General features: G+C 45.0%; 4 protein-coding genes across 4 annotated transcripts; 3 read left to right on the top strand and 1 right to left on the bottom strand.

The window, feature by feature from the left end:
- Positions 1–6,452, top strand: fam193b (family with sequence similarity 193 member B). The gene is made up of 10 exons (XM_029165639.3): positions 1–420; positions 1,442–1,720; positions 2,239–2,425; positions 2,924–3,142; positions 3,472–3,877; positions 4,006–4,189; positions 4,290–4,523; positions 4,689–5,742; positions 5,841–5,916; positions 6,030–6,452. Exons 1-10 carry the CDS (start codon positions 259–261, stop codon positions 6,124–6,126), a joined length of 2,898 nt encoding a protein of 965 aa, XP_029021472.1. The 5' UTR covers positions 1–258; the 3' UTR covers positions 6,127–6,452.
- A 1,106-nt stretch (positions 6,453–7,558) lies between these two features.
- LOC114864727 (probable ATP-dependent RNA helicase DDX41) lies at positions 7,559–12,434 on the top strand. The gene is made up of 17 exons (XM_029165670.3): positions 7,559–7,731; positions 8,249–8,344; positions 8,445–8,595; positions 8,685–8,759; positions 8,882–8,942; positions 9,018–9,154; positions 9,271–9,343; positions 9,433–9,586; positions 9,931–10,067; positions 10,258–10,420; positions 10,585–10,716; positions 10,819–10,890; positions 10,983–11,079; positions 11,358–11,507; positions 11,611–11,682; positions 11,815–11,925; positions 12,045–12,434. Exons 1-17 carry the CDS (start codon positions 7,705–7,707, stop codon positions 12,179–12,181), a joined length of 1,845 nt encoding a protein of 614 aa, XP_029021503.1. The 5' UTR covers positions 7,559–7,704; the 3' UTR covers positions 12,182–12,434.
- Positions 12,435–12,562: 128 nt separating this feature from the next.
- On the top strand, positions 12,563–15,849 carry dok3 (docking protein 3). The gene is made up of 5 exons (XM_029165681.3): positions 12,563–12,830; positions 13,599–13,901; positions 14,140–14,230; positions 14,656–14,843; positions 14,980–15,849. Exons 1-5 carry the CDS (start codon positions 12,774–12,776, stop codon positions 15,829–15,831), a joined length of 1,491 nt encoding a protein of 496 aa, XP_029021514.1. The 5' UTR covers positions 12,563–12,773; the 3' UTR covers positions 15,832–15,849.
- Positions 15,850–16,124: 275 nt separating this feature from the next.
- Positions 16,125–18,257, bottom strand: atoh1b (atonal bHLH transcription factor 1b). The gene has a single exon (XM_029165724.3). The coding sequence runs from the start codon at positions 17,047–17,049 to the stop codon at positions 16,327–16,329; it is 723 nt and encodes a 240-aa protein (XP_029021557.1). The 5' UTR covers positions 17,050–18,257; the 3' UTR covers positions 16,125–16,326.
- Positions 18,258–22,905: the final 4,648 nt, after the last annotated feature.

Genomic DNA, 22,905 nt, shown 5'->3' with positions numbered 1-22,905 from the left:
CAATAAAGATGGCGACTCGCGGCTTCACTGCCCGTGTACGGCGCTAGCTGCTTCCCCTGTGTGTGAGTGAAGCCGCGTTGCCAGGACTTTCTTTAACCTGTGAACTCCAGAGTGTGTCAGTCCGCCGCCATATTGACTGTTGTCTTGACTGGAGGAGATAGAGAACATTTTGAGGTCCGAGAAGAAACGAAAGTGTGCTCGTAAAATCACTGAAACTGGTGCAAACTTGGCCAAAGCGGATCATAAACCAGCGTTGTTATGGCGAGGAAGAAAAGCAAGCAGCAAGGGGCCGCCCAGAAGGAGACTGTGGCTGGGCAGCAACCCGCACCGAAGAGCCCAGTCTCTCCCGGCGATGCAGCTGGCGGCGGCGGCGGCGGAGATGCTGGGCTGGATGGGCTGCCCACTACCAGGGCGAACCAGGTAGCTAGCAGTGAGCGACCCGCCGCTTGTGGAGGCAGGCGAGCTAGCCGCGGTGCTAGCGCGCCTCTGCTAACCCCCAGCATCCCCCATTGTCCCCGTGTTTAACGCAGCTAGCCAGATCCTGCAGCGGTGAACGTACACGCTCCGCAGGTTGTCGCAAAGCTATTTCGGGCTTAATGTAGTAGTCGTGGATGTGGAGCTTTACGGTGTTTGCTGTGTAATTAAATAAATAACGCACAGCTCCCAGCGTGCAGAAGAGTCCCCAGCGGGCGGCTTTCAGGTGCTGGGGCTAATGTTGCAGCCTATCGCCTGTGCCGGACAGGTGACATTGCTTCGGGGACGGGTCGTCCCAGTTCAGGCGTTTGCAGCTCTCCATCCGCCCAGCTAGCGTTAGCCGAGGGGCTAGCCGGGCTATCACCGCCGGCTAGCGTGCTGCAAGCGTGCTCCCAGCCCACACTTGAACCCGTCCACAGCAGCCACTCAGCCAGCGGAGGCTCATCGGCCGGTTTGCTAAAAGAGACAACGGGTTTGCTCTCGCGTCTGCTTCGAGTTGTTTGGTTCACTTTGTCGCTGGCAGGACGTAATGTCAAAAGTTTCAGTGCATGCGGTGCGACTACGCGGAGGCAGCGTAGCTGTGTAGGATGAGGGCGATCACTAATCCTACACTAGAGACGCTGGTGCTCTGCAGACTGCTCCCCTGTTAACTCACCGAGCAGCAGCCCACATTTAGAGCCTGACTGACAGCGGCTGAGTAATTATATTTATACAACGCTTGTAGGAATCCATCTAGGAATCACTTTACTTTAAATCACTGCTTTAGTCTAATATAGATATATAATATAGATGTACCCAATAAATTGGCCTGTCCATGAGCACACTTTTTACTGCCCAGTACATTAAATTAGTATGTCACTATTGACAAGTATTGTAGCATCATTGATTAAAAACAAGTCCCTGTTACTCTTTCACTTGTAATCAGAACCTTATTCATGACCTTTCTCTCCTGTGTTTCTCAACCCAGCCTATGCACACCTGCTGCCTGCTGTGCCACCGCGAATTCAAGGACTGGGGGCCAAACTCTGTCAACGGGCTCCCAGGGGCCCAGGGGACCAAGCTGGCCGACGCCGTGCCGGCGCTCTCCCAGGCCTTATTGCGGGAGGCGCCGGGGCGTAAGCTTGCTGATGCCGTGCCCTCGCTGTCCCAGTCCTTGCTGGGAGAGGTTCCTCTGTGGATCTGCCAAAGCTGTTGTAAGAGTGTGGAAGAGGAGGAGAGGCGGAGCAGCCAGGAGCAGCCAACGCAGGTAAATAAAAGTGGACTGATTTGGGTCACGGCCTGGGTCCTTTTCATGACCTCTTTTTTAAACGTTTTAGGTAAAGTGTCACCAGTATTCTTTATACAGGTGATTTTCATGCTCTTACTTGCAGGAAGCGAGTGTAAACATCACCTTGGACTCAGTTATAGGATCAACCTTTCAGGTTAAAACATGTTGTATAAAACACAGTTGCATCTCTTACTTTTTATTTCTGTTTCCACAAAATTCTTTACATGAAAAGCAGATTTTGAAGAGTCGCCCTTGACTGCATGTCAACCTGGTGCTCAAGACGTTTTCCTTTTACTGGCTGTATAGTGACAGTGTTAAAAATAGCAAAGAGGCAACGGATGAAAGCATTGCTGTAGCATCTTATGCTTCCTTTTATTTTTGTAATATTTGGTTGCCTTTGTTACTCTTGAAAATATCTAAAAATGCAGCACTGAGATTTTTTTGAATTGTCACGTTAACATGTCGTTAATGAAGCTATTGTCCTCCTTTTTTTTCAGGTACCATTGTCACACTCTTCTTCCTGCAAGTCCCAGAGCTGTGGGAACGGTTACCCAGAGCAAAGTACTGTAGACTGGGACCCGAGTTCCTTCCTGTCAGCTCACAAACTGTCAGGTCTCTGGAATTCTGCCCACACCAACGGAGTGGAGCACTGCAACCACACCACTTCATCACACGCTCAACAAGGTCTGTTGTCAAAGGACATAAGATGGCTCAATGAATGTAATAGGTGAAAATAAAGCTAAATTCTAATTTAAAGCTGTGAGTTTTAAGTGCACTTCTTTTGGTGGATATAAATTTGATTAGAATCAAAGCTTTATCACTGACATGTTGGCTACATTTTTTCACTAAATGTGGTTTAAATGAAATGCATCACGTTAGTCAGAAATAACAGATAACACAGTATTCTAACAAGATATTTGAATGTGAAATTGAGGAACAATCCACAGACATGGGAAGGGCAGTTGTTTATACAGTAGGTAGGATGGCATTTTAGACAGGTGGGATCTTTGCATTTTGTTTTCTTTTGTTCCTGTTTCATGGCTCGGTAATTAAGTATTAATGAAGCGTTAATGAATGAATTTTGGAAAAACAATTATCTTAATACCAAAGCGTTTTTGCTGTAATTAATTGAATCAATCATTACTTCATTTAGTTTTTCCCTCCCCTTGTTCCTGGGTTCAGGTTTAATGGCAGGAACAGCGTGTTATGAGAAAAGAGGACTTCATGAAGCACCTGGAAAATCTGCAAAAGCCTCAGGGGCGAAAGTTTGTCCCTACAGTCACCCATCAACCCAGAACTCCAGTGGATCTTCTGCTGGTAACTCTTTGTCTACCTCAGCAGACCTTTGTAAGACCACTCCCAAGCACTTCAAGACCATGTGCCGTCGACCAACGCCACCAGGTAGGTTTTTTTCACCTTATTCATACTGAAAGTCAATTTATTATGTTTATTATATGTTTAAAACTTCCTACAGAATGTAGCCTTAATCTCATATGAAATGTCAGTGAATAGTGGAAGGAAGAAGGCTCTTTCAGTACTAATTTGTTACTGAAATTATAAATAATAATAATTATTATTATTATTTTGGTATTGTTCATATTTGTATTAAGAAAATTCCGTGTTCGAAAATAATAGGACATAATTTGACGCTTTAGTAATATTCTACAATGTTATAATGTACTTTTCTTTGATCTGTTAGTCATTGTTATTGATGTTTTTGCACTGCCCAGGTGAAGCCTTTCATCCCAGTGACCACCATCAACACACGGACCTGTCTGTACCCCCAAACAGTCCCACAGGTCTGTCATCGCAGCATTCCTCCCTCCTGCCCCCAAAGCCAAGCTCTGGACAACAAGGTCATGTAACGTCCTCGTCAGGCACTGGGGTGGCAAGTCACGCTTCGTTTTCACCGCTGGTACCGAGCCTACATGGCCCTACAGCCAAACTCAACTCTCCCAGTCCAGATAGTCCAACGTCGCTCCATAAGCCCAGCCCATGCAAAAACTCCCACATTCCTCCGGTAAACACACAACACAGCAAACTGGGCACGTCTCTATGTAACCACTCCTGCAATGGACACAGTCAGGGAACAGTACCCACCTCCGGTGTTGGTCATCTGACAGCTGGGTCATGCAGGTTAGTGTATCCATACATTAGATTTGAGTATGTGAAAATACAGAACACATTCAGGTGAATGTGAATCAAATAGTTAGTCATTAGTCATTCAGATAGTTAGTATCTTGTTATTATATTGCTTTTTGCAGGGATCAGGCATGTAAGGGGCACAAGCTGACTAATGGGAATTTGTGCCACCCTCCACCGGAGCTGGATGAGGTGGAGGATGAAGACAGCAGCTCTGAGAGGAGCTCCTGTGCTTCCTCTTCCACCAACCAGAAAGATGGGAAGTACTGCGACTGCTGCTACTGCGAGTTCTTTGGACACAATGCGGTACCTTGATATTTTATCTTTATAAGTACCAATTACAACTTTAAAGTAAATTTAACATTTTGAAAATGAATCCTTGTTGTTTTGTACTATTTGACCACAGCCTCCAGCTGCACCAACTAGCCGGAACTACGCAGAAATACGAGAGAAACTGCGCTCTCGTCTGACACGGCGCAAAGAGGAGCTGCCGCAGCGTCAAGATTCAGAACTGACAATGCCCGGGTCCATTGACAACCGAGATGTAGACGAGCTGCTAGACTTCATAAACAGTTCTGAACCAAAACCCGTAAATAGTGCCAAGGCTGCCAAAAGGGCTCGACACAAACAGAAGAAGAAGGTTTGTTGAAACTAAGTATGGAAAGTTTGTGTAATACAATATTTTATTCTGATGTATACGTTTGTTTAACAGTTTTAATAGTTAGACTGAATTACACAGATGCTTCCTTTTAATTGAATTGTAGTGTGTGTTTTTTTTGTAATTTATGATCCATGTGTATTTTAGGAAAAAGCTCAGCAAGGCAACACAGGTGCTTCAGACAATGACCCCCACTCCAATCGATCTGAACCCGTTGACTCGCTCATCGCCGATGATCCGGAAGCCAGTCGGTTACTGGACTGGCCTCAGCTGGAACTGGAGCGTGTCAACAGTTTCCTCACCAGTCGTCTCGAAGAGATTAAGAACACTATAAAAGACTCAATTCGGGCCTCGTTTAGTATGTACGATCTCAATCTGGATGTCAATGACTTCCCAAAGAAGGCAGCCACATTGGAGGGCAACCATTTACTGTCCCACCTCAATGGGTCATCTGACTTGCAGCAGATAGACCTTGACCTTGCTCCTCTTTCACTGGGCTCATTTAAAAGCCACTTGGACCTGGTTAATGGATGGGAAGATACAACGGTGCTGGATTCTAATACCACCACACCACCGGGGGTCACTACTGTTGCCTCAAAGGACATCCAGCGATTGCACACTACCCCAAGCCTCTCAAAGCTCATAAGAGTTCGCTCCCCAGAAAGATGCAGCTCCACTGGATCTGACAACTTGCCACAGGTGCTAGCACAAACAGCTGCTAAATCAAGAGAGGACACCCCTGATCCCAAAAACACAACAACTGGGAGTATTGGTGCCAAGTCAAAGAAGAATAAAAAGCAGCAGCAAAGACAGGACCAATCTGCGTCAGAGCAAAGTTCCAACAAACCAACCAAAGCTGCCTGTTGGAATGAAACACAGAAAACAGGCGAGTCTAAAGAAATGGCTTCTAATGGGTCTAAAGCTGGCAACAGACAAACTCTGCAATCTGTAGACATCCAGAGAAATGGGCCCAAGAAAGCAGAGGAGAGCAGATCATCCAAACAGGCAGCAAATGGAACAAATGGCCTCTCGAATTTACAAAGAGGGAAAGGGGACACAGACGCAAGGGGAGGCCGGTCTGAGCAGGATTCAGAGGGCAAAGCTCATCCCACCATTCCAGTAAATGGACAGCTACAGCAGCAACCCAAGGGGAAAAATAAGAAGAACAAGAACAAGGGAGAAAAATCCAGCAGTGTGATTGGTATATAGGACGGAATCTACTTTTGTAACACTGCAGTGCAGATTGTTCCCAATTTTCTAATGTATTCATCTAATCCAACCTTTATTTCTGTTCTTTAGATGATGTGTTTCTCCCAAAAGACTTGGATCCAACAGAAATGGATGAGATTGATCGGGAAGTGGAATACTTCAAAAGGTATGTTCAGTACAGCCAGTGCAACTGACACATTGGATAAAATTAGATGCATCACTAATACAGTATTATTCATTTTTCCTAATTTTCTGTGTCACACCTTTTGTTCCTTGTAGGTTTTGTCTTGATTCAGCAAAACAAACTCGCCAGAAGGTAGCAGTGAATTGGTCCAACTTCAGCCTCAAAAAGGTTCCTTCCAATGCAGCTCAATAACTTGTTGAATGGATGAATGCCGGAAAAAAGCTTCACACCACAAACTCTTTAGTAGACCTCAGTTTTGGCCTGAGGCCTTTTCTCATTCCCCATTTTTCCTTACTAAGCCAAGGGACCCTGGTTCAAAACAATGCTCTCCGTTCAGCAGATCTTCACTTTTGGCTGACCAGCCAAGGATTTATTTCTTACTCAAGACCAACTTTACATTTTGCTAAAACTGCAATGTTCACAATGGAAAAGTCTGTGCAATCCACTGCAAACATGTCCTTACGTATGTAGTATGTAAACGGAAATACATGAAATAAATGTTTTTATCACAAATCCGAGACATTTTAACGTTGTTAAACCTCTGAATATCAGTCAGCACAGTTTGGTGTTTCTCCATTACATTCTGCATTGTTAACTACACTAGTAGTAGGACCATTGGTTTTAGATTTGACTGTCAAATGGATGCACGAGACAGGTTTTCTTTCCGTTCTTAAATTTGGAATTGTTTACTCAATTCCTAATTAATATAAAATTACTAAATAATCTGTTTTCTGAATTAACTGACAAGCATCTACCTACTACATAGTTAACCTTTTCTATGAATTCTTGCTAATGCCATGTGTTTGCCAGGTTTTAGTACACCAAAAACACTAAAATAGTTTCTCTGAGAATATATTAATTAACAGTTTAAAACACAAAAAATATTTTATATGACAGATGGCACAGAAGACATCTGTGAATTGGGAAAATTTAATGTGTCTCTTGTTTCTTAAACTACATTAACTTCTGTACCCCTGCCAGTGATGGCTGCACCACTGTGCAAAGTTAATTTTAACGCTGGACCCATCACACCATGTGTACACACCTTGACACAGTTCATTTTAATGCTTGTACATACTGAGTGATTATTTTGTCAGGTGTTTCTGAAGGGTTGTGTTTGATATCATTTCAACCATGCTGTTTTCCCCCAATATCCTGTACTGTGACCTTAGTGGCACACTCCACGGAAGTTAGACTATCTGAAGGCCAGATCTTGATTATCTGAAAATGATCATTGAAGAGTCATTACCTTTGGGACTAGGGCCTTGGGATTCACTCCAGTAACCATATTTTAGCTGATGGCTTTCATTGAGATGGATTCTGTGATTCTGTGCTGAGATTTTGTTCTCGTATAACATCTCTGATGCTTTCCAGGTTATATTAAATTAGGAAAGATTATCTCAATGTTGCGAATGTAGATTTATACCAATAATAGCCACGTGTATGTTGGCTTGTTTCTTTTTTTTAATTCACTTTTGATACTGTGAAAAATCTTTCGTTCAGAAAGATTAAAAACAATACAGTTTTGACAAAAATAAAGTGTGTGTCTTTGCTTTCTAATCTTTTTATTTCACTTCCACTATATTGAATCGAATTTTTCTCGCGATGTTCCGACGAAGTTTGACTCTCCCAGCGTTCCGTACCTACGTCACAAAGCGTCCTCGGTAAACATGCTATTGAGGTTTACGTATTGAAATTGTATTTAGGGCATTTCGTTCGTAACTCAGCGCCTTGATTTAACGGGAACACGTTGCTTCAATATTTAATAAAATGGAGACAGAAAATCGGAACAAAAAGGTGAGTTACCCCAATGCTATTGTTCTGAAGAGATTAGCTACACCAGCTATCTGTGCTAGCCAGCTAGCCGAGGTTTAGTTTCCGTCTAGTTTATATATTCTTTTATATTATTATATGTATAACTAACTATACAGTTAAATGTATTACCGCGGCTCAGTATACAAGGCTTGAATTAATAGTTTTAGAATTTGTACAACTGTGCGTTAAAGTCTTACCCTCAATAAGCTAGCCATGATATAGTTATCACACTTTAGTTATCGTAACTCGTACGTTTATCGGAAAATTGAAGTCAGGTCAAAATGTCGCATTATAAACACGATATAAATAAATTACAGATAATGATTCATTTGAATTTAAAAGTGTTATATCGGAACCCCATTGGGCTCACAGGCACGTTAAACTCTTATAAACAGAACTTGTTGCTTGCCAGATGCTTTATACAGCATTGTACTAGTGGACTGCAGACTTCTCCTGTTTAGTCGTTGCTACTACTGACAGAGATAATGTTTGTGTACAGAGACATCAGGGGGAAGATGAAACTCTTGGCTCCGAAGCGTCTGAGGAAGATGATTATGTCCCCTATGTCCCAGTCAAAATTAGAAAACAACAAATGGTAGGTTGTTCTGACTGATCGGTGACCGATAGATGACCAAACTATAAAAAATGCATCAAATCCATGCCTCATCATTTTTATATTAATATATAACTTACAGCTACAGAAGATGGTGCGTTTGCGAGGAAAGGCTGTGGACGAGGAGCAGAAGGATAGTGGGGAGGAGCAGAGGGATGAGGATGAGGGTCTTGGTCCACGATCCAATGTCAGTCTTCTGGACCAGCATCAGCACCTTAAGGAAAAAGCTGAAGGTATGTGATTAAAATGGATAAACCTACCTATTCACCCTATTCATTGTGACTACGTTATATTAATTCTGTGATTACCGCTTAATCTGCAGCCCGTAAGGAGTCAGCCAAGGAAAAGCAGCTGAAAGAAGAAGAAAAGATTCTGGAGAGTGTTGCAGAGGGCAGAGGTAACGTGATGATGCTGATAAACCCCTATGAAGATGTTTATTTCTTGCTTAAATTAACTTTAACAAAACACTCTATAAAATGTTTTAAACCTTCAACTAATATGACATTGTGTCTCTATTAGCCCTCATGTCTGTGAAGGAAATGGCCAAAGGTATCATATATGATGATCCAATTAAAACCAGGTGAGTTATTGGTGTTTCTTTTAAGCATTAATGTTTGCATGCAGATAGCCATTCAATCTTTTCTTTACCTTTTAGCTGGACTGCACCACGCTATATCCTAAATATGCCAGACACTCGACATGAACGTGTCAGGAAGAAATTTCACATTCTGGTCGATGGAGATGGCATTCCTCCTCCAATCAAAAGCTTCAGGGAGATGAAGTTTCCACCAGGTTACAACACACACACTACCACAGAAGGAAAACACACTTTCACTGTCTGTATAAAGTTTTTAGCAATGTTGTACAATTAACAATGGGTACCGAATGTTTGTTAATTGTGTTTGCAGCAATTCTGAAAGGTTTAAAAAAGAAGGGTATTGTGCATCCCACACCCATTCAAATCCAAGGAATCCCTACTGTGTAAGTATGTATGGAAATATACAATACAGACACTGTAAAAAATTTAATTACATGCACATTGTTCATCAATTGACAGTGGTTGTTTGTAGTCTGTCAGGCCGGGATATGATTGGCATTGCCTTTACTGGTTCTGGAAAGACTTTGGTCTTTACTCTACCGATCATCATGTTTGCCCTGGAACAAGAGAAACGGCTTCCATTCTTTAAGAGAGAGGGACCCTATGGACTCATCATCTGCCCTTCAGTAAGCACACAACAAACCTATGTCACTGACAACACAGCTTGAAATACATATACATTATATCATAAAAATAAAAAAGGACAAATCAATATGTTTAATATTATATAACAAAATATTCATAGTTTCATTTACTATATTAATGGACACAGGGAACTTGTTATCATTCTTAAGGATTGTTCACTACACTCTTTTTTTGTTAACAAAATTTTAATGCTGAAAAAGATTAATAAGAATACCGCAAAATGTCTCACATTCTGTTTTTTATGTATAATCACTATGATCAGCTGCTATCTCCTTTCAAACTCTCAACTCACTAAAAATATCTGTTATCTTTCCTTTCACTCTAGCGAGAGTTGGCGAGGCAGACACATGGCATTATAGAGTATTATTGTAAACTGCTGGAGGAAGAGGGGGCTCCTCAGCTGCGCACTGCCCTTTGCATTGGAGGAATGTCTGTTAAGGAGCAGATGGAGGTAGTAAAACAGTAAGTAGGAAAGTTTTTGCAAAACTATATTTGTGTCTGTATTATTGTATCATTTTATTTACTGATGCCAAACAGAAAAATGAGCAGATCACGACACATGCAGACAACACTGATACTGTGGCTAAACAAAACTGCAATCAATAAACTGGGTTAGCTTTCCCACTAAATATGAGCATCCTGTTGGTTACAGCGGGGTCCACATGATGGTCGCCACCCCTGGCAGATTGATGGACTTGTTGCAGAAGAAGATGGTGAGTCTGGACATCTGTCGGTACTTGGCTCTGGATGAAGCTGATAGGATGATAGACATGGGCTTTGAAGAAGACATTAGAACCATCTTCTCATATTTCAAGGTAAGGTCCTACATTTTGTCATCAGCTGGCAAAATAAGTGATTACATAATCAGTTTTTCAATATTTCAGCCTCAAAATTGCAGTTTAGGAGATGTTTGCTACATTTGAGTTTACCAGACAAAGTCAGTAATTAGTTGCTTGTATACTGACTCGTTTTATTCAAGGGACAAAGGCAAACCCTTCTTTTCAGCGCTACTATGCCCAAAAAGATCCAGAACTTTGCCAAGAGTGCGCTAGTCAAACCTATCACTATCAATGTCGGCAGAGCAGGTGCTGCCAGCTTGGACGTCATCCAGGTATGCTCATCTTTGTAGGAGGTTGTGCTGCATTTAGTGCAAAATACCGCTAATGTGAAAATGAACTAGACTAAAGTTTTAATGTTTTCACTTGTTTTGCAGGAAGTGGAATACGTCAAAGAGGAGGCCAAAATGGTTTACCTGCTAGAGTGTCTCCAGAAGACACCACCTCCTGTGAGTAATTCCACTTATTATGGCACTAAAATATATATCAAAAACGTCTTGACCTAAAAAAGCATAAAAAATATTTTCCTTCTCAATGACAGGTGCTGATATTTGCTGAGAAAAAGGCTGATGTTGATTCCATCCATGAGTATCTTTTGCTAAAAGGAGTGGAGGCAGTCGCTATCCATGGAGGAAAAGGTATATGTGACTTTATTATAATCCATATAAAGGTTTAATCCATATAGTGCTTAGACCGTAGCAATAATAGCAGTAATAGCCCATGCTAACTCAACAATCTACTGACCAAGCATCTAATCGACCTTTTATGTAGATACACACAATTACCACAAGATGTCAGCATATTTCTAAATGTCACTGTGTTCCAGAGTTTGACATTTCCATAGAATGCAAAACATTTTTCAAACAATTCATCGTTGTCTGGCTAAATGTTTATATGTTGTTTTTGATTGTTTCAGATCAGGAGGAAAGAACCAAAGCAATAGAGGCATTCAAAGAAGGAAAAAAGGATGTTTTAGTAGCAACAGATGTCGCCTCCAAAGGTCTGGATTTCCCAGCCATTCAGCATGTAGTGAACTATGACATGCCTGAGGAGATAGAGAATTATGGTAAAAGAATATCTGTTTGTCCTGGTGGTGTTTCAAAATCAGCTTAATTTCCCCTCAACCTGCTCATGTTAGTTTGTTGAAACTGTCTTTACCCCAATTCCAGTGCACAGAATTGGACGAACAGGACGTTCAGGCAAGACGGGTATCGCCACGACATTCATCAACAAAGGCTGTGGTAAGGGAAAAGGCCCAATATGGAAGCGCGGTTATAATACTGTGTATATAAATGTCATCTGTCATAGTGAAGTGCATAATTCATCGTTGAATGACAAGACGCTAGTGTTAAGTGTAGGTGTTCTCCTCACAGACGAATCGGTACTAATGGACTTGAAGGCCCTGCTTGTTGAAGCCAAGCAGAAGGTTCCTCCAGTCCTCCAGGTTCTCCAGACAGGAGACGAGACCATGCTGGACATTGGAGGTAAGTCCTTCCAAACATTTGTTTCTAGTCTCTGTCCCTCTACTTTATTGATCCAATCAGCTCACGAGTGTGGATTTATAGCAAGTGTGTTTAATATGGGCCTTGCTGTGTCTTCACAGGAGAGAGGGGCTGTACATTCTGTGGTGGTCTGGGCCATCGTATTACGGACTGTCCTAAGTTGGAGGCCATGCAGACGAAGCAGGTCACCAACATTGGGAGGAAAGACTACCTGGCTCATAGCTCCATGGACTTTTAAAGTGCATTCATCAAAGCTGCAACTGTCCAAAGCTAATTGGATCTGCAAAACATTTCTAAGGAAATGCTGCTGTATCACTGACCTGAGGAAGTATATTTGTATCATCGCTTAACAGTTTGCACGTCTGTTAGACAAATCGATAGCATCTTTTCCCAGCTGGGTATTCTTATTTGGTATCAGATGTGTTCTCTATGTGTAGCCTGTGTCAATACTTTTATACTTTAATTGTAAATAAAAGTCTCTGTATATCGGATATGGGTATTTTTTTTTATCTATAAAATAACAGAAAAGGTCGGGCTGGTTTTGTTTGTTGAGGAAGTTTGCTAAAATGGACGTATGATGTAAAGGGAAGTCTGACTCAAGACAAGAGCAACTCATTGTGTTTTTCTTTTGCAACCCCTCATATGCAGATAATAGATAATGACTTTTGGCCCTATATGTATGTTCACAAATAGACAGATTTAAAATTGCTGGTGACGTAACGGAAACAAATTGTCGAAACCTGAATTTAACTGCTTGGTAAGTTACAGGTCAACCACAGAGTAGCAGCTGGTGAATAAGTGTAGGCGATTCTTGCAGACAGGTTGGCAGCATGGATGTCATCTTCAAAGATGGGATGCTGTATCTCCAGGGAGCCAAGTATGGAAAAGTAAGTTTTATGGGTTTCTACAGCATTTTGAGATGTATTGTTCTGGTCACCATAGCAAAAGAAACTCTAATTGACCAGAGATCGATTTGTAATTATGTTCATTAACAAAGGGCCCAGTTGCAATAATGCAGGAGAACTCTTGAAAGTCTACATTTATTTAGTTGTCTCTAATGGCAACAATGTTAACTATGCAATTTATACGTAACAGCAATAGAAGTTTACAAAATGAAACACTGTGCACTTTGCACGAGTTTTAAACAGAATATGATGATGAGGAGATGAAAAGCTGCTGGCTTAACTTTGTGTGCCCCTGTATTCTACATGCATGTAAAAGAAAATGTATTTGTCAAATGTAGAGAAATTATTTGAAAACGACTTATACATCAGTCATTTGTATACAGTGAATGAGGACAATTAGCAGAAAAAAATATATACAATAAAAATAAAGGTGGATCAGCATAATGTGATTCTGCGTGTAATTTAATACCTCACATAGCATTGAGGATCATAGTCTGACTTAAATTAACATTTTTAACCCATCTTTAATCATAAACCTATCTTTCTTACTTCAAGTCTGCAATATCCTGTATTTTATCAAACAGAGGTGCAGTACTGCCACTTTTAGCCTGCATCACAATCAGATTATTTGTATTTAAAATGTTTAGTTCGTAGTAGAAGACTTTACTTTCCACTCTTACTTAAGAACTTTAACGTCTTGATGAAGAGCAAACACTGACACTTTTACCACCCTCTTGTCATGTGCCACAGAAAATATGGCGGAAAATATGGATGATGCTCTTCAAAGCCAGCTCCTCGGGGCTGGGCCGGTTGGAGTTCTTCAATGTGCTTGACACCAACCCGGTGAGTGACCAGAAGAAGGCTGGACGGCAGAAAACATCCGAGAGGAAGGTGGTGCGTCTGAGAGACTGCCTCAGCGTCACCCCGGCGCCCAAGGAGTCGTGCCTTGAGGGATACACATGCTTCTACCTAAGCACCACACAGTGCACCTACACGCTGGCCTCCATGACCAGCGAGGACTGGATAAGCGCCCTCTGCCTTCTGGCCTTCCAGGTACTTCTTACTGCATGCGTAAGGTTGCTCAGCGACTGTATTTCCTTCATATATCCATGTCAACAACTCTTTGGGATGTGTAGGGACAAATAGCACAATGAGGAAGTTAAAGGTAACTTGGTTCACTTCTCTAATTCTTGTGCTTACACAAGCTTTCCTTTCCTGCATTTGACCTCTTACAAGTCGTAAACCAGCGATAAGACACTGTGTAATGTTTACCATGCCGTTGTGTTCACAGAAGGATCCTGGAAAGTCAGACAAAGGGGTTTTGGAAAGAGGGAACGTGCTGGCCATGGAGGACAATGAACTCTACTCGTCCTGGAAAAGCGGTGCTTATCAAAAAATTAATGCAACACGCAAAAGTAATCAGTTTAGTTTGCAAAAACGGTGCCGAAATAAGTGGACGGGCTTTAGTGAAATAAGGCGAATGGCAGGAGGAAATGAAGCAGTTCGAGTGCAGATGTCATTGCTTCATGAACTGAACACATCAGCAGAGCAGCAGCTCCCCACTAATTTATTCCCACATCCACGGTAGAGTGTATTAACGTCAGCATCCTCCGGCTTATGTGCATTTATTTCTTTCTGTCTCCTAATGGATTACACTCCTCCTGAAACATCAGGCAGACAGTCACACGGAGGGATTAACGGAACACAGGCTTTTTCACATCAGCCTATTCCTGCATGAGCATATGTTTGTACGTTCTTCCTCTGCTGACGTGCTTTCACGCACACTGACCTTGTTTCCTGTTTGCAGATCTGACCGTTCCTGCAAAGTGTCACCCAGTGACTGTGCAGAGCACGGAGGCATCGAGGAGGTGCGGGCTGGCCGGCGAGTACCTGGTCTCCCCGGAAAAGGAAGCCGTGGCGCTGCTGTCCGTCAACTCCTGCCACGTCATCTATCGCTGGCCATACAAGCTCCTGCGCAAGTTCGGACTGGTTGAGGTGAAGCAAACTTTTAAAAGAATCACACAAAAATGTGCATCATCATTGTCCTAACAGACGTCTGACGCTGCTCACGTCCTTCTGCCTGAGTTATAGATTAAAGGACAGATGCTGTTGTCATGCGATGTGATTACAGGGGGGATTCAGCATCGAAGCCGGTCGCCGCTGTGATTCGGGGGAAGGAGTGTTCATCTTCCTGTCATCGCGTAGTCACCTTATCTTCCAGACTATATCGGAGCAGTGCTCACTGGAGAGGAGAACGTCTGCCCAGACGCCCCCTGTCAGCAGAAGATCATTATCTGAGCCATCAATTGTTGGCCGAGCTCCCCCACATGTTCTGCCTGTGCTCAGGCCTGCAGATGTTTCGGATGACACGGAGGAAACCCACTACGCCACCATTAAAACAGCACTTGCCATGGGTTTGATTCAGCTGCCCTGCGCCGAGCCGCAGCCTTTTAACAGCAAAGAAGCTGTGGGGGCGGCAGCCGACGACGAGGATGAACGGTGCCACTCTCTGGAGGCCCTGAAGCTGAGGAACGACGCAGAGGAAAGCATTTATTACAACCTAAGGAGAGCCACTCCTCCACCGACGCGAAAAGAGCAGCTCAGCGGCGGGACGGACCGTCCAGAATGCATCTATGCAGATATATCGATAGTCAATCGTGCCTTAAACCTCCAGCCGCAGCCTTTCTCGCCACTCGGCCCCGAGCAGCCCGCTTACGTTCAATCTGCCTCCTGCTCCGCACTCAGGCCTCGATACCAGCGCCAGCCCCCTGTGACCAACCACGTCCAAACAGAACACAATGCCCAGACGCAGCCAGTCGATGACATGCAGGAGACGGAGGAGGCCATCGGCTCCCCTGCGGCCCCCACTGAGGCTCCCGGCAGTTTTAAACACAGGCTGGCAGAAATCATTTCTAAGGACCTGGCAAAGGTCCAGATAGCACCTCCCTCCGGATCCAGAAGCCCTGCATTCACTCAGTATTAGTTAACAGACAGACTACAAGGATGCAGCATTAATTTAAAATCTCCTTGAGATTATTGGCACTTAACTGTGTCTTATGATCATCATGATTCAAATGTTCTGAATATTTTAATACTGAAAGGCAATTTTAAAACAATCAATTAGACACTTACATATATTGAAATGCTCACACTTGTCTCAAGTATATCTTTATTGTAGCAAAACAGGTCTATTAAAATACAACTGTAACTATACATAAATAAAATAAATGTTTTTTTTTTATTTAGACAAATGTCAAGGAACAGCGCATATAAAGTGCATTAAAAGGCAACTGTCAGTTTATGGCCTATAGGTGTAAAAACATCTCAATAGGTGCTTGAAGTTTTACCTGTACTTTTTTATTTGGCAGTGCAATATCTAAGCTGCTCGTCTTGACCGGAGAATACGCGTAGGACTACGTCACGTGACCAACATTTCTACAAGTTGGAACATTCGCTTCTCCCGGTCCTTCATAAACAGTTACTTCCTCCCGATCTGACTCTCCTCCAAGTCGCTGAGATGCGAAGACTCCCCATCACTGCTGTGAGAGGAGGACGTTGATTTGTTGGACCCCGGGTCCGATGCGGGTCCGAGTATGATGAGGTGGCCGACGGAGGGGCAGGGGTCCAGGTGCGGTTCGGTCAGCTGGGCCGGGGGCGGTGTCGCGGCCGGATGCCGGAGGGAGTGGATCAGCCCCCTCCTGGAGGTCTTGTCCGTCGAGGCGGGACGGGGACCCATGCACTCGGACTGGACCACGCCGGCCAGCAGCTCTGACAGCTCCGTGATGTAAATCTGCGCCATTTGCAGCGTGTCGTACTTGGACAGCTTCTTCTCATTCTCCAGGGACGGGATGACGCTCCTGAGCTCGTCGAACGCCTTGTTCAGCCCGTGCATCCGCCGCCTCTCCCTCGCGTTGGCCGCGACGCGCCGGTGCCTCTGGGGCCCGAAGTGGCTCGTCCTCCCCGCCTCCGTCGCCTTCTCGCAGTCCGTGCGCGCGCCGCCCGCGGCGGGCACGCGCTCGGGCACGTTGCTCATCGGCACGAGCTTCTCCAGAGGGATCCCCGCGTCTGCGGCCGCGTACGCGTCCCTCATCGAGAAGGCGCGCAGGGAATTTGAAGAAATCCAACTCTTGGAGTTGATGTGGGACAAGCTGAGGTCCTGCGCGTGCTCTGACCAGCACGAGAGCTCTGCTTTTGCGGTCATCGCTGCAGTGGCCTGGGATGAGGTGACCAGGAAGCGTCCGGCTGAGGTCCTCGCCTTCTTTGAAGAGCTCGCACCGCGCCAGCAATTTATAGAGAGTCCCCTCAGCCACCGAGGTGTCACTCCCTGCGGCCTCAGGAGGCAGCAGCCAATCGCACGTTCCCCTCTGACCCTGTCACAGAACAATTAGACAAAGATAGAGGTTTTTCTCTCCTATTGTGCATTGTAACTCAATCACGGCCACCTTATTATGCGCGCACAGCGGGGAGCCCGGCAGTATTAATCATTTAAAAGCGTGGCCTATAAATTTCAAAGGCGCAAAGATGATCAGTAAAGTCTGGCCTTCGTGGACGTGGCCAAGGTTGCTCATAAACAAACACGCGCGCGTGCCAAAATATTTATTAGGGAAGTCTGATCTGTTTTCCATCGGTTAAATTTATTAGAGACGTTGTGTGTGATCTATAATGTTCATTGCGCAATAAAGAGGTTCACAACTACATATTGATAAGCTGTATCATCGTCAACTCCTTTCGTTCCGTGGAAAACACGGTCGGGCGTCTTTCTCATGCGCGAAGGAGCCGACTTCCTAATTGGCTCCGACCCTTGAAGGATCTGGCAGCGCCGAGGTTTGTTCTCAAACAAACCGTAAACGGGTGACAGTATTCCGCGGCGTATTTGCAGAATAATAAAAGGAACAGGTGGGAGAGCGGGCTTGAGACACACCTGTCTACAGCGGAGCTGATAAGTAGCCCGAGCTCGCGTCAAGGTTGAAAACGCGGCGAGGCCAAACTGAAACGAAAACGATTATTCTTATTATCATTACTATCCATCTTCCCTAAACAGCCTAATTAGACAAAGTTGCCGGCGATGGTCGCGCGGCCCTCGTGCCTATCAGCTGGTGTCCCCTGGCGCCTCGCTGCGGCTCCACACCTCTTTGACGACCAGTGTCACCCACGTCTCCCATATGCCGCGCGCAGCTTCCACCGCGACACTCGCCGCTCCGACACAACAGCTAATCACTCATTAGGTCATCGGCTGCAGGACGGGGGCTCCCGCAGCACCAGCAGACATGTCCGGTGGGAGACTTGGGATGCTGTTTAGGTCACTCGGATAGACTTTGCATTCAGCGCCCCTTTGTCTTACTTTGCCGCGGACGCAGTTGAGCAGTGGTAAAGAAAATCGCCGTGACCTGCCTCGCTGCCAGCAGTTTAATGAGGCCTGGTCTTAGTTGAATAAACAGGCACACTCTCCATCCCAGGGTGTCCATTCATTTTTTTTTTCTTGTGGGGCTGCATGAATATTTCATTCCTTCAGCCCCACTGCCAGCGCAACAGCCTGAAACCCTGCGTCCAGGCTTAAAAAAATGCGCCCACACTTCCCATCTGGTGCCGGGCGCGAGGGGGACGGGGCGTGGCCGCGGCCGCGGCCGCCGAGGAGGTGTGAGGAACATTTCTGAGGTCGACTTCCACTGACCTCCCGCGAGGGAGACGGCCCGGTGGGGGGCATGACTGTCAACTGGAGAGTTGGGCCAAGTGCGCAAAATTTCCCCCAGAAAGACTCCGCTGGCACCAATTTACATAATAATAGTAGTGTGTCACATGTCAAGATATGCACCGTTACAATTCGCATCGAAGCAAAGTGGATTCAGTCTCTAAGCCTCCAAAAATATTAATGCTATAAAACTATCGGAAACTTTGACTATTACACATTTATGTGTAATTTTATACTTTATAATTTTTTTATTAAAATAAACTTAGATGTCATAGGTTTTGTTCTCACACAAGTAAGTATTGTGTCATATTAATACACTGGTACTAGGTCACAATATAGTATTAAAGAACAATTCGCACTGTGACACCGGACCATTGCACCTATTTCTAGTAAATGAGGCAGATCTAGCGGTGAAATTAAACCGGTCCTCATTTCACCGGGACGCCTTAAAACCTCCTCATCGATCCCCCGGGAGCCCCCGTTGGGGAATAATGGCCCAGAGCGATCTATAATTAATTCAACACTATTTCTGAAGCTACTTTGAAGTGTTGCGTCTCCGTTTCACCTGCTCGACGCGTCATAACACCGACAGCAGCTACACACAACCCGCCTGTGCCTTTAAGAAGGGACGGCAACGCCCCGCGCGTGTATAATTGTGTAATTATCTTTTGAAGGAGTTTGGCAGAAAGACGCAATTCGGTGCTAATTATGAGGGGGTGTTTGAAGGAACAGCTCAATTCGTTTGGAATATATGAAGCAATGTGCAGTAGGGTTGTAATGTCACACCAGGACGCCTTTCCTCTGTCGCATCATGGGTTCGGGCGATCCACGCGTGTTGGCTTGTGCCTTCCTCTCCTGTGTTTTAATTAAAGACCCCCTAACGCCGCAACAATAGACTGTTTCCATGTTTACTGTCACAGTCGCGCACCAGGAACAGTGAACCCCTTGATGTTGGCGCAGACGCTGCTACTCTGTAATTATCTTCACACACCCGGAGCTACGGACGTGGTTCTAGGGAGCAACGAGAAATCTTAATGCCGGGGTTTCAAGCGCAAATTAGGACAATTAGCGGCCTCATTAATTTAGGAAAAGGGAAGTAATATTCTAGTTAAAGTAACGCTTCATTAAGTCAATGTTATCTTTAGCAGCAGCTAATTGATGAACTCTGAGCGAGGGGACAATAAGAGGAAACGACTTCCCTTCCCAGGAGCGCTGAGTGGACTTTGTGCTAAATCTGCGGACCCAAAATAACGACTGTTCTTCAGCTAATTAACGACACTTAGCGCTCTGTTTATCGCGAGACTACGACCCGCGGCCGGAAAGGAAGTGTCGCGACGTGTATGTTAATGCAGTGACTGATAAACCTATGGAGCAGAAGCAATTATTATCTGTCAGCCATGTGTATTTATTGCCACTTTTAAAGTTATAGTTTAAACTTTTTTTCTGGAACAACAGCCTATTTAACCTTTTAATCATACAATCATTATCACATATTAATAATACCAATTCTTCATCTGCTTGTATGTTATAGGCTCTTATCTTTTTGTGTCTTAGTCACCTCATAATACACTGATCACATTTACTGGGGCCATGAGCTGCTTAATCAATCTCATAGAGAACAAGCTTGTTTTAACGGGCCATTAGCGGATTCTCAGCCGTGTATGACCTGATAGAAACTCCGTCTTTTCTCGTAGCAGCGCACCATATGGCAGATAGGCCACACGGAGCCGGCTGTAAAGAGCCAGTCCATCAAAGGGAGAAGAAAGGCCTCCAGACACTCCAGCGTCAGGAATTCTGAGGGCTGTGAGTGACGGGTGAACATGCACAATCCAAAGGCTCGGCTATTGTGTTTGGAGACTAATGACATCTTTACATGACGCTTTGAGCTACAGAGTAGCACATGCTCTCCACATCACCTTTAGCATAAGGAACTTGTACACACTTCCTCATCTGCACAGGGTTCTGAGAATATATAGACTTAAGGAGAGTAGAGGCATCTCTGGACCAAAAGCTTTACTCTCAAAATAAGTCTTTAAAAGCAAATAAATGCAAATGTAAAAAAGTGAAATGTCTGTGTGAGTTGGGATAGATTTTCCAAAGAACCCCCCCAACAAATATTTAATCATGTAATACCAACATAGCCCACCAGGTGGCGACAAAACAACAGACATCACAGCTATGATGCTACTTAAATCAAACAAGGAAGCTAATTATACTCTTCAAACAATCAAAAAAAATACACACTATATAAACGCCATAACACGCCAAATAACCTTAACCACCCATTAACAATTTATTGTTTCCCATCCACAGCAGACATGACTCCTGCAGGAGACGGCTGTCCGACAAACGGGTGTCCCTCGGGGCTTTGGCAGAAGTCAGCAATCAGAAAGTTATTTACTGTGAGGATAAAGATGTGTATCTTCTCATAACAAGGCCTGCTCAGGTCACCGGGGATTACATCCCCCATGACACGGGCCATGACAGGATGTGATCACATCCTCACCGCAGCAACCACTCATTTACTCACGGCAAAAAAAAAAAAAAAGAAAAATCCTCCAAAAACACTCTGCAGTCTGAAACACAGGGAGGAACTCACCGCTTATTTCTAGTAGTGGAGGTAGAGCCTGGATGCGCGCGTGAGGCAGCCGTCAGCAGGGAGCAGTAGCGCTCTGCGTTCAGGGGGGGAGCTGCAGTTAGTCAGATAAGATGACACGTTGCCTGTTGACCTCTTTGACCTTGAGGAGCGGATTAAACGCGCCGGACCAAACGAGCGCTGTGAGGAAGTCGTGGGCGAAACGAGCAGCGCTGTTTTCAGGACGTGATCATGTGGAAGTGCGTGACTTTCAGTGTCTTTAGTGCCTGTGAAGTGTTGTGGAAATCGTAGCGGGCTACTCACAGCTTCCTCTTGTCGACCTCTTCGCGATCCCGCCCACTGTCCGTTATTCTCGGAAAGGCTTTCGAGTGGCTTTCGCAGACGGCCGCCGCGTCGGTGAGAGAGCAGGGCGATCGAGGGGATGAAGTTGAAGTGAAGATTTGGAGAGAAATGATTGATTATTATGTCTGTCAGGATCACGGTCGGAGGGTTAGCTCAACGAGATTATGTCATTAGGCAGATTGTGACAGCCACAACCAACTTCAATTATAATTGTGCCATCTCTGTAATTTGGCAGTAAAGATTGTTCATCAGCCCTCGGTATGGATTTTCTATGGTTGGTTAATGTAATTGGGTCGAGAATCACTGACGTCTCAGTCTCAGCTGACATCTGCGCTGATGTCGGTTTTCGCAGCCACGGGGCTTCGTCTTCGCACGTGAGGCTCTGGGTTGTGGGTGCGGGTGCGAGGCGGGAGGCCGGAGAAAGTTTCGAACGCTTCGCTGCCGAAAGAGCAATTTGCCGCACCTGCCTGCGAATTGTCCCCACGCTGACACGCCGGATCGGCGGGCGCGATCGCTCCGTTTAAATGCACCCGCGTCAGACGGAGGGAGGGCGTGATGCAAGGGTGGTAACGAGAGCGATAAAGAGAGGCACTCGTTGCTCACTCAGCCTGAGCGATTCTTATTGGCTCCGCTTTGATCCGCCGCTGTTCTCCATCTGGGGAGTTGGAGCTGAGCTGCCGGATCGGCCTAAGGAACCATAAAGGTTGGACGTGTTTCCCGTCCACCCGTTCCGGGCTCCGCTCTGTCGTCCCACATTCCTGAGAAGATAAAATGTTGATGTCATAAATCTTAGGACTTATCCAGGACATATATTCTGCAGCCCGGTGCCTAAACTGAATGGAAATCATTAGCTCCTTGTCCCTCATTGTGATCCTTCCGCTGCAGAGTGCAAGCGAGGGTGTCGGGGGAGAGCGGCACAGGTGAGGCTCCAGGCTGCGAAGGGCCGCGAACAGAGATGGATGAAGTCGGCGAGTTAAAGACGAGGGAGAGGAAGGAAAGAAGGTGGAGACTGGTTGGAGCAGGAGCCGGCAGGAAGTGGAGACGGGGACTGTATAGGATGAGAGGTGTAAAAGATGTGTTATTACTGCAATAACACACTTTATTATATGACTCACATGCTTTTCCTGCACTTTCTGCTTTTCTTTGTCGTTGCTGTACGTGTGCAGTGAAGCTCCTGTTTGCAGTCTCGCCTCCTGACAGACTTTGTGCCACAGTGACGTCTGTCGTGAGGTTGGACCCACATGAAACATCACCCCCAGCGGATGAAAAGCAGCCCGAGCGCAATTAAAAGGAAGCCGAAACTCGTTTCCCGTTTCAAATCAGAGCTACAGAACAACAGGGACGTATAAACACGAGCAAAGGGACAGAGCAGCTACACAATAACTAGAGGAGGCACGGGCCCACGGCATGAGACGGAAAACCGCTGATGG

Source organism: Betta splendens, chromosome 10 (assembly GCF_900634795.4).
Source record: "Betta splendens chromosome 10, fBetSpl5.4, whole genome shotgun sequence".
In the NCBI taxonomy this organism is placed as follows: Eukaryota; Metazoa; Chordata; class Actinopteri; order Anabantiformes; family Osphronemidae; genus Betta; species Betta splendens.
This window is presented reverse-complemented; position numbering and strand designations above follow the sequence as displayed.